At 24.4% G+C, this 12,526-nt stretch overlaps 1 protein-coding gene across 1 annotated transcript; it reads left to right on the top strand.

Moving 5' to 3' along the window:
- The first annotated feature begins 8,929 nt into the window (after nt 1-8,929).
- On the top strand, nt 8,930-10,094 carry LOC114170585 (cytosolic sulfotransferase 15-like). Its single transcript, XM_028056094.1, has one exon. It carries the CDS (start codon nt 8,970-8,972, stop codon nt 9,942-9,944), a length of 975 nt encoding a protein of 324 aa, XP_027911895.1. The 5' UTR covers nt 8,930-8,969; the 3' UTR covers nt 9,945-10,094.
- The last annotated feature ends 2,432 nt before the right edge of the window (nt 10,095-12,526 follow it).

Genomic DNA, 12,526 nt, shown 5'->3' on the forward strand with positions numbered 1-12,526 from the left:
AAAATGATACAAAGAACAAATAATAAACATAATAATAAAAGGAAAACAAATATTCAGATTAAAATATATTTTAAATGTTTTTTACTTCAATTTTTTAAATTATAATGAATCTCTTTTTTATACACTAATAAAAGTTATAATACATCACTTGATCAAAATGACAACAAATAATAAACATAATAATAAAATTTTGACATAGATTTTGTATCTTTTGAACTTCAATATATGTTGGATAGTGACAAAAAAATATTCATAGCAATTACATTAAATTTTTATATTGTAGTAAATAAAAGTTATTTATACAATTAAAGTGAAAAAAATTACAGTATGATTAATAGTGAGTTATAAAATAACAAATAATTAGATATAATATATCGAAATATTATTCTACATAATGAAAATAAGCAATAAATAAAAATATTAAAAAACTAACAAATGTGTGTTTTAAAAATAATTTGAGAGACTATCAAAAGAAATCGCACAAAGGAAATCAAATGTATAATTAAGGTATGATAAAATGAAAAATACCTTAGAGAACTAATTATTAAATTATGTTTGAAGTGGTTAAAATTAAATAGAAATATCATTAGTGACCAAAAAATTTGTCATTAAATTACAAATAAATTAGTAATTAAATTGGTCACTAAATCAAGTACCGATTCGATCATTGAATCGGTCACTAATTTAGTCACTGATTCAGACAATAAATCAACTACTACCACCAATGACGAAAAATAGTGACTGATATGGGTTACTGACTAAATCAGTCACCATTTCATGTTTTTCTTGTAGTGAATTATCATATATTATTCCTAAATATCATTATATATATATATATATATATATATAATTTTAACCATTTCAAACAGAATTTAAAGTGAAAAAATTACATTATGATTAATAATGAGTTATAAAATAAAAAATAATTAGATAGAATATATCGATATATTATTCTACATGATGAAAATAAAAACAATAAATAAAAATATTAAAAAACTAACAAATGTGTGTTTTAGAAATAATTTAAGAGACTATCGAAAAAAATCAAATCAAATGTATAACTAAGGTATGATAAGACGAAAAATATCTTAGAGAATTAAGAAAACTTTTCAAATATCAACATATATACTTAATGGTTGAAAAATAACGAAAATTATTTTAATGAAACAAAAGAGTTCTTCAAATTAAACAAAAATTAATAATAATAATAAGTAAATAAATTTTTTTATATTACCTTAAATTAAGAGTATAAACATTCTCATGTGAAAGGAAAATTTATAATAAATAAAAATATTAAAAAATAATATAAATATTCAAATGTGAGGCATAATTTTTTTTTAATTAACATACATCATTTTAATATAATTACATAAAGGTTATGATAAGATAAAAAATATATTGGAGATGAGAATGAGTTTCATGACAAATGAAATAATTAAAAGAAATAAAAGATAGAATATATATATATATATATATATATATATATATATATATAGGGGTTACTTGATTAATTGTGAATATTTTAATAATTTAAACGAGAATGGAGATATGGCGGGGACGGATATTATGGCGGGTATATGTACATCCCCATACCCATCCCCATACCCAACTGAAAAAGTCGGGGATTCCCCATACCCATACCCATACCCAGTCAATGCGGGGATTCCCCGTCAAAACGGGGACGGGTTCGGGCAATACCAACGGGGACGGGTTTATTTGCCATCTCTAGATGTGATTGATAAAATTTAATAAGTTATAATTTTTAATAGGATAAATAGTATGATTACCATTTTACCTTCAATGTAAAAAGAAATGATATTAAAATAAGATTAAAAATGTTATTTAAAATTAAAAAATATAATTTATTGGTATTATCATTAATAACTTAAAATAAATTATTATTATTCTTGATGATAACTTGAAATAATTTATGATATAGACTATTTAATGTATATCTCCACATTTATAATCAATCTTCATATGTATTAATAACACATTAAACCAATTAAAAATGACAGCATTAAGATGATATGAATATTATCTATTTTAATGTTTACCAAGTATATATGATTTTAGTTTTTAAACATTTCGCGCGAATTTAAAATTTATTTATCTCTTAAATTTTGATACAATTTGGTCCAAACTTTAAAAATAAATAGATATAGTCCTCTTAATCCAATAACAATCAAAATTCTTTTATTTGTAAAATGACATTTCATATAGTCATTTGAGTTATTTTAATCGATCGACACATCTTGAGTCAAATACCAGTCTAAAACATTATTTAACGCGTAAAAAAGATTAACATTGTTGAATTAACAACATTACATCCTTTCATTTTTAAAGTTTTGAAATCAAAATATATCAAAGTTTAGAAAATAAAATAAAATTCTAATTTGCCATCCAAATTTAAGGATTATATAAACATTGTCCTTTGAGGTTCTCACCAGCCACACGTGTGAGTGGAAAAGTGAAAAGATGAGAGATTTGTGAAAGCATGTTATGTTATATTACGAAGTGTGAATGGTGGGATTTCATTTCATGTGGTGGGATTTCATTTCACTTCACCTCGTGGGATTTTAAGCTTTAAACAATGAATTGCCACTTACAAAACCTAAAAAGGAAATTGGTTTGGAACGATTATGTGTGTGTGGTTGTGTTGAATTGCAGAAACATTATGAGGTTGGCAAAAGTTTCCCAAGTTGGTGCCAGTTGTGTTGTGTACCAGACATGACATAATTTGATGAAAATGGAGTTTGTTTGATGAAAAATATGATGCCCCTCTTATCTAAAAAAGGAAAAGTGACCCAAATTCAGATCATAATTGGTAACTTATCACGTGAATTTCTGGATACCATTTTTTGTAGGGTCTTCATCATCACTCTTCTGTCACAAAGTTTTTGACAGGTCAAAGATCCTCACGTTCTTGCTCATGTACAATACAAAATATCATCGTTTTTCTTTTCCTGCATCCTCAATTGATAAAAAGGAAAATTTTCAAAGTAATTTCTAATATTTTATGGGTCTTGATAACCGGTACCTTAAGATATTGATTAAGAATAATTAATGTACAATAAATCCTACCTTAAGACACTGATTAAGAATAATTAATGTACAATAAATCCTACAAAATGTATAGATAAGTATAATATAAAATAAAATCTGACATAATAATCATTAATATAACTTTATTTTTTTAAAAAAAACATAAATGCTCATAAATATTGTACATGTGTATTTAATATTTTATTTAATGTTTAAAAATAAAAGTTAAAAACTAATTAAATAATAAAATAACTATATTTTAATATTGCTAAAAATTAAATGTAATTAAGTATAAAAAAGTTTAAATTACCAGAAAAATCAACAAAAAAGTGTTAAAAATTTAAATTAAAAAAAACAATATAAGAAAGTATAAATTAACAAAAAAATCAACAAAAAAATTAGTGTTAAATATCTAAAAATATTACAAAAAAAAGAATAATTAAAGTGTTAATTTGAGACTTAATTGATTTTTTTTTTCTTTTTAATAGAAACCTTAAAAATTCTGAAGTCCTTTTTTATAACAGTAAGTTATTGTCTAAAAATTTAAAAGGATATTTTTGTCTTTATAAAATTTATTATGTACATTTATATTATTTTAATCATTGTATTTAATTATTTCAGTTTTAAATGTAAAAATATGATATCAAAGCACATTTATTATTCATTAATCAGTGTCCTAAGACACGGGTTAGCATTCTCCATTTTATATTATATAAGACTTTTATTGTAAATTTGTAAAAAGAAATTTAAGAATTTTCTTTTTATCTTTTTTCTAAATATTTTAATTGGCAGGTCAATCTTTCGTAAATACTTATTTTTTTAAAAAATATTAAATTTACAAGTATTTTATATAATATCTTTTGCAAAATTGTTTAACACAAAATATTTCATAAAATAAATTTTTTATAATTTTTTTTATAACAAAGTTTATAAATATTTGTTAAAAGAAAATAAAAAATATAATAAAAAATATATTTTTTTTTAGTAATAATTAAAGGTGTTGTAAGTCTTAAAATGTCCATGTTTGGGTTGTAGAATTCAGACATGTTTCTTAATTATATATTAAAAATATCATTACTTTATGAAGTGAAGCGGAATACATGTATCGTAACACATTTTAAAAAAAATGGTATATAAAATATACATAAAATAGGCCAATTTAATGTGTTTGAAAATATAGTACTAAATTAGTAAAATGTTTAATATAATTATTAATTTCCAATAACCATTTGTATTAATCGAGTAAATAATTACCCTAAAATATGAATTGAAAAATAAACTTTTAGGCTTTGTTTGTATCATGGATCCTATTGTTAACTCTGGTGTGCAAGTGCATAAGTTGTTTGTTTCAATAAATTTTGCTCTGCTAAAATGAAATTATATTTTGGCATAAATTCAAAGATATATTGAAACGAAACTGCATCTTCGCATAAATGCGAAGATTTACTGTGCTATACATGGAAAAACAAAAATTATCCCTTATCGATTAATTTCTTTTATATATATAGATAGATAGATAGAATTCTCTAGTTTTTTATTATGTATAATATAAATAACATATTAAAAATAAAATTAATAATGATAATAATTAGTATAATGTTAATAATAATAATTATAGTATTAATAGTTAAAATTACAATTAATGTTATAATAATGAACATTAACACCAATTTAAATAATAATATAAAATAAATTGTTTTAGAGAATAATTTGAAATTTGTTTCAATAAATTTAAAAGTATTTAAAAGTATCGTGAGAGATGATTTATTTGCTGAAATTAAATTACATTCTCGCAATAAATGCACATATTTAAAAAAGTTGAGTGTTATTGAAAAAATATTTTATTAACAATAAATTTCAGTAACTAGTTTATAAAATAAAAAATTATTAATCATTAAAATAATCATTATTATACATAAAAGATTATAATTAATTTATAAATTTAATTACCAAAATTTTAGTTACAAAAATAATCGGCCATTATATCCTATCTATCAAAATTCCTATTTAGACAATTGATTTCTAAATTTATCTCTGTATATATAATATTTTTTATGTATAATATAAATAATAATATAATAATAATAAAACTAATAGCAATAATGATGGTAATTAATATAATATTAATAACAATAACTACAGTATTAATAATTCAAATTATATATATATATAATGCTTTTTATGTATAATATAAATAATATAATAATAATAAAACTAATAGCAATAATGATGATAATTAATATAATATTAATAACAATAAATACAGTATTAATAATTCAAATTACAATTAATATTAATAATAACAATAATAAATATTAACAATAATTTAAATAATAATATAAAACAAATTATTTTAGAGAATGATTTGAAATTTATTTCAAATTTTATTTTATTATGTTTATTTTTATATCTTTCCATTTTAAATATTTCTTCATTACATTTAAGAAATTCAATTTCTTTTGTCTTCCTCTAAGAATTTTAATTAATAAATCAATCCTTCGTAAATAATTATGTCTTACAAAATTATAAAATTTTTAAGTATTTTATATAATTTTTTAAAAAAATTGTTTTATACAAAATATTTTGAAAATAAATTTTTTATAATTTCTTATAATTTTTTTTATAACAATTTATAAATATTTTGAAAAGGAAAATATATTTTGAAAATGCAAAACTTAGTTCAAAATGCAAAATTTTGTTCAAAAAACGTAAATTGTTTTTGAATTTCTTCCCTCCTTTTAATTTTAGACTGTAAACGTCAAAAGAGCTCACAGTGTTGAAAATGTGAAGTTTGAAAAGACATGTACATCGAAATCGTGAACTTTTATGAGAATTTTAAGCAACAATTTTAAAATTGTTGCAGTACTAAAAATCGTAGTCTATTACTTATAGCTACACTTACCTAGACTACACCTAAAAAATTATTGTCTAAACTTTAGCTCATTGTTTTTGTAGTTTAACTCACAATTGTGTCATTGCCTAAAGCGATTTTTGTTGGAGTGATAATGTAAATAAGGTTAAAATACTCTATTGGTCCACGTTTTTGTTCAAAAATCATAATTAGGTCTTAAGATTTTTTTTAGTCTCAATTATGTCCATATTTTTTAATATGTGTAACAATTAGGTCCATTCCGTTAGTATGGTGATAACGGTGTTAAGAATGTGCCATGTGTTATGTCCATATTTTTGAATATGTGTAATAATTAGGTTCATTCCGTTAGTATGGTGATAACGGTGTTAAGAATGTGCCATGTGTCAGCTCCAATTTTTTTGAATTTTTTTTAAATTATTCATGTCACGTGTCATGTCAATATTGTGCCACGTGTCAAGTCAGTCAATATGACACGTGTCAAGTCATTGTCTGAATCTCAATTTGATCCATATATTTGTTATTTTGATTACATCTCAGTCCATTTATTTTAAAATTTTAAATATATTTATTTTAACTTTTTACAAAATTGTTTTAAAATTTTATATTTAAATTTATAAAATTGTTATTTTTAAGCCAACTATAACATTTGTATATAAATTATTTAAAACAAATTTGTAACAAGTTAAAATAAATATTTTAAAATTTTAAAACAAAATATAAGTAAAGTTTAATGTAAAATAAAAATTTAAATAAACTTAATATTATTAAAATGTTTAATAAAAATATCATTATAAACTTTATATAAAAGTTAAATTTGGTCTCAATTTGGAAAGGATGAAATTTAAAATTAAAAAAAAATGACTGAAATATAATCAAAATAACAAATATATGGACCAAATTGAGATTCAAACATTGACTTGACACGTGTCTCCTTACTGACTTGACACGTGACACGTGACATGAATAATTAAAAAAAATAAGAAAAATAATAAAATAAAATCAAAATCAAAATAATGAGGAATTGACACGTGACACATCTTTAACATAGTTACCACCATACTAACATAATGAACCTAATTGTTACGCATTTTAAAAAATATGGACCTAATTGAGACTAAAAAAATATTAGGACCTAATTCAGATTTTTGAACAAAAATATGAACTAATGGAGTATTTTAACTTATAAATAATATAATCATAATAAATTTAAGGGTTAAATTTGTTTTTTGTCCCTCAAGTTGTAGTGGAATATGGAATTGGTCCCTCTTCGAAACTTTTGACCAATTTATGTATGGATTTAGTCATTTAAACCAGATTTTATTAAGTTTATCTAACGTTTCAAGCGCATCTCATGATAGTATTTGAATTGTTTACATCATTTGACCCATTTTCGCTTAAATGTTAACTCAAATATTATCATAAAACGCGTTTGAAACTTCTAATAAACTTAACAAAATTTGATTAAAAAGACTAAATTCACGTATTTATAAAAATGAAGGACTAAATTGGTCTAAAGTTTCGATCAGGCACTAATTCCAAATTTCACTTGAGGGATCAAAAATATATTTAACCCTAAATTTAATAGCCATAATGATAGTAATTAGTATAATATTAATAACTATAATTATAGTATTAATAGTTAAAATTACAATTAATGTTATCATAATGAGCATTAACACTAATTTAATTAATAATATAAAATAAATTATTCTAGAGAATGATTTGAAATTTGTTTCAATAAATTTGAAAGCATTGTGAGAGATGATTTATTTGCTGAAATTAAATTACGTTCTCGCAATAAATGCACATATTTGGGAAAATTTAATGTCACTGTAAGAAAATGTTTCTTTAACAACCAATTTCAGTGACTAGTTTACAAACTAAAAAATTATTGGTCATTAAAATAGTCATTATTATACATAAGATATTATAATTGGTTTATAAATTTAGCTATCAAGATTTTAGTCACAAAAGAAAAGCGGTCACTAAATAGTATCTACAAATGTTTCTGTTATAAAGGAAATTGATTTCTAAATTTGTCTCTAATCAATTAATGACCAATTTAGCATCTAATTATATATATATATATATATATATATATATATAATATGTTTTTTATGTATAATATAATAATAATAAAACTAAAAGCAATAATGATAACAATTAATATGATATTAATAACAATAACTACAGTATTATTAATTAAAATTACAATTAATATTAATAATAACAATAATAAATATTAACACTAATTTAAATAATAATATAAAACAAATTATTTTAGAGGATAATTTGAAATTTATTTCAAAACTTTTTATTTTTATTTTTATATCTTTCCATTTTAAATATTTCTTCATTACATTTAAGAAATTCAATTTCATTTTAATAAAATTTTCACTACTTAAATTTAAATTTATATCACATTTAAGGGAAATTAGTAATCATTTATTTTTATCAATTCATTTTTTTTAATTTAGCACACCCATCACATCATTTACAAACGCTCGAATGCATACATATATGTGCAAGCACATAGGTTGTTTGTTTCAAATAAATTTAAAAGCATTTGAGAGAGTTCATTTACTTGTTGAGACGAACTACATTCTCGCAATAAATGCAAATATCTGAAAAGATTTATTGTCACTACAGGAAAATGCATCATTAGCAACTAGTTTTAGTGACTAATTTACAAAAATAAAAAATTATTGGTTACTAAAATAATCACTATTATGAATAAAAAATTATAATTGGTTTCTAAATTTAGTTATTAATGTTTTAGCTACCAAAGGAAATTGGTAACTAAACATTAGCTACCAAGGTTTTTGTTACCAAAGAAAATTGGTAACTAAACATTAGCTATCAAGGTTTTTGCTACCAAGAAAATTATATGAAATTTAATTTGGGCAAATATCAATTTTAAAATACCAATTTAGTCACACTTATTTTTATCAAGAACCATTGTTTGATCTATAAAAGCCTATTGGTAGTGACCCAATTAAGTCTCATCCAAAAACCACTTCAAAACTTTATTTCACATTCTAGCTATACTCCAATGGCTTCAACAAATGTGCAACAAGAAAATGAGGGAGAAAACCTCACACTCTCCCTTCAGAAAGAGAACTCTTGGGCACAACCTTATCCCTTATACCTATTCCAAAACTTCTGGTGCCCAAAAATTCACATTGAAGCAATTCATCGTTTTCAACAACACTTTCAGGCAAAAGACAATGATGTTATTGTTGCAAGTTTTCCAAAATCAGGAACAATCTGGATGAAAGCCTTAGCTTTTGCCATTTCCAGTCACCAAAGTTTCTCATCCTTTGAGAATCATCCATTGCTCACTTCCAACCCTCATGAACTTGTACCTTTTCTGGAATTTACCTTTGGGGGTGTTGATCATGATATTCAAAACCAAATTCTTGAGCCAAGAATATTTGGCACTCACACTCCGTTCCCTTCTCTCCCCGTCTCAATCAAGGACTCTAATTGCAAGATAATCTACATATGTAGAAACCCTTTTGACAATTTTGTTTCTGCATGGACTTACTTCAACAAAGTTAGGCCAATTTCTTTACCTGCAGTAACAAAAGAGGAAGCTTTTGAGATGTACTGTAATGGGATAGTGGATTATGGTCCATGGTGGAGTCACATGTTAGGTTTTTGGAATGAAAGTGTGGCCAAACCAAACAAAGTTATGTTCTTGAAGTACGAGGATCTTAAGGACAACACAGGTTTTCATGTCAGGAAAATTGGAGAGTTTTTAGGTTGTCCTTTCACTGAAGAAGAGGAGAAGAATGGAAAGGTTGAAAGCATAATCAAGCTTTGCAGTTTTGAGAAGATGAAGGACTTGGAAGTGAATAAATCTGGAGTGGTTGGTAGAGGACGCATTGAGAAAAAGAACTTTTTTAGAAAAGGAGAAAAAGGAGATTGGGTGAACTATTTTTCCCCACCAATGGTTGAAAAACTATCCAAAATTGTGGCGGAAAAACTCAGTGATTTAGGTTTATCATTTAAAAATATTTCTTAAAATTGTTGACTAGTTTAGGGTTACCTCCTACACAAAGGAAAAACTATTAATTGTAGTTTCAATGTCTATTACAAATCGTATTGTAGCTTTTCCTTTTGCTAAATAAAGTTGAGGTTTTTCATAATAAGTTGTAGAAGCAAATGGTTATTGTTAGCATACATGTTCATTTCAATGGATGTTATGTTAAATAAAGGTTTTATTGTTTCATGTCTCTACTTATGTTGAATTCTATAAGGTTTATCTTTTGCAAACTTCATTCTCTAGTTGGAGTTTTTAACTGATATAATTATTTATCAAGCCAAAAAGAAGTAACTAGTGATATTATCTTTGTAGAAAATAAAGAAATATATGAGTAAGTGGATTGTATATCACTGAGTGTGTATCAAATGTTACAATTGGAAAAGAATATTGGTTGGAATGAATTATCATTATCTTATCTTGATCCTCGTACAAAAGAATATGAATTGAAAGTTTAAAGGATAATTCATTTACAAAATTAGTCAATCGATTACCAAATGTTCTTACTAACAGAAAGGGTAATCAAATCATATATATCAACTGTTAATCCTCCGATTATATTTGATATTAATTCATAACACGCCTGAAGCGTGGTAGGCCGGTTAAATCCAAAGACACGTTTGAAGCGTGGTAGGTCTATTGGTTCCAAAGATAAAAACTCTTGAATGAGAAAATGAGCTAAAATGCAAGATGACCTAATCGAAAAGGTGGAAATCCCAAAATATTCATTTGACATAATTAATGATTCGGTTCCAGAAGAACCTCAGGTACTTGAAATTGTTGAAAATGATGAGATCTCAATAAATTATGTCATGAATCATATAATATGAAACCAAAATGAAGTCAACATTGACGAAACTTTTACATATAATATAGCGATAAATGCTATAAATGACAATGATGATCAATAATCAATGATCATTGAAGATTGTCGACAAAGACATGATTGGCCAAAATGAAAATATGCAAATAAGCATAATTAGATTTGCTTGCTAAACGAAAGATTTTTGGACCTATAGTTCGAACACCTGAAGGTGTGAAACCCGTTGAGTACATATGGATTTTTGCGCAAAAATCAAATTAAAAATAATGAAATTGTTAGATACAAAGTACAATCGGTTGCTCAAGGTTTTTCACAAAACTTAATATTGATTTGTGAAAAGACATTCTCTGGTATTGTATGCAACAACATTGCAATATTTGATTATCCTAGTTGCGCAACAAGATTTGCATTTACATCTAATGAATGATGTTACAACCTATTTGTACAGTTCTCTTAAGAATCATATTTATATCAAAATCCCTGAAGGATTTTATTTGCCCAACAAGGCAATTTTTGAAGAGAGTTATTCAATAAAATTGAACAAGCTCTTTTATTGATTAAAGCAATCAAGATGTGTGTGGTATAATTGTCTAATTGAGTACTTATTAAAAGAATGATATAGAAATGATCCTATTTGTTATTGTATTTATATGAAAAGATCAAAAAAAGGAATTTGCCATAATTATTGTTTATGTAGATAATATAAACATCATTGGAACTCCTAATGAGCTCACAAAGGCAATTGATTGCTTAAAGAAAGAATTTGAGATGAATGATCTTGAAAAGGCAAAAATTTTGTTTGAGATTACAAATTGAGTATTTAAACAAAGGTGTTTTTTATACATCAAGAGACTTATATAATTAAGGTGCGTAAAATGTTCTAAACGGACAAGTCACATCCATTATGCAATCTAATAGTTGTGAGATCGTTAGATGTTGATAAATGCCCTTCTTAGACCTCAAGAAAATGATGAAGATCTTCTTGTTCTAAAAGTACCATATCTCAGTGTTATAACAACACTAATGTATCTTGCTAATTATACTTGACGTGATATTACATTATTTGTTGTAAATTTGTTAAGCAAGATATAATTCTTCACCTACAAGAAGACAATGGATTGGAGTAAAAAAATATACTATGTTACCTTAAGGGTATTACTAATATGGAATTATTTTATCCAAATGTTTCAAAATTGGATCTAATGGATTATGCATATTATTTATTATATTCTCACAATTGCACAATGACTGATCACAAACAAGATATTTATTTACATGTGGTACCAAAATGATTTCATGACGATATGTGAAAGAGACCATAACATCAACATTATCAAAATCATGCATAATTTTTAGCATTACATGAGGTAAGTCGTGAATATGTTTAGTTAAGGTTTATAATTCAACATGTGCGACAAACTTGTAGTCTATCCTTGAGAAGAATGGAATCAACAACCATACATGAAGACAATAGTGCATTGTTCAATTGATATGATGATGTAGAGATCCAAAAGATTCGTTCATGCAAAAATTTAGCAGATTTATTTTACAAAGTCTATGTCAAGGAGAACTTTTGAGCAATTGGTTCACAAGATTGGACTTCGTCACCTTAATGATGGTAAGTTTATATGAGGGGGAGAAATAGAAGATGTAAAGAAAAATATTATATAGAATTGTGTACTCTTTTTCCTTCTCTAGGTTTTTATCCCAAAGGATTTTTTCTAGGAAGGTTTTAACGAGA

Source organism: Vigna unguiculata, chromosome 11, assembly GCF_004118075.2.
Source record: "Vigna unguiculata cultivar IT97K-499-35 chromosome 11, ASM411807v1, whole genome shotgun sequence".
Lineage (NCBI taxonomy): Eukaryota > Viridiplantae > Streptophyta > Magnoliopsida > Fabales > Fabaceae > Vigna > Vigna unguiculata.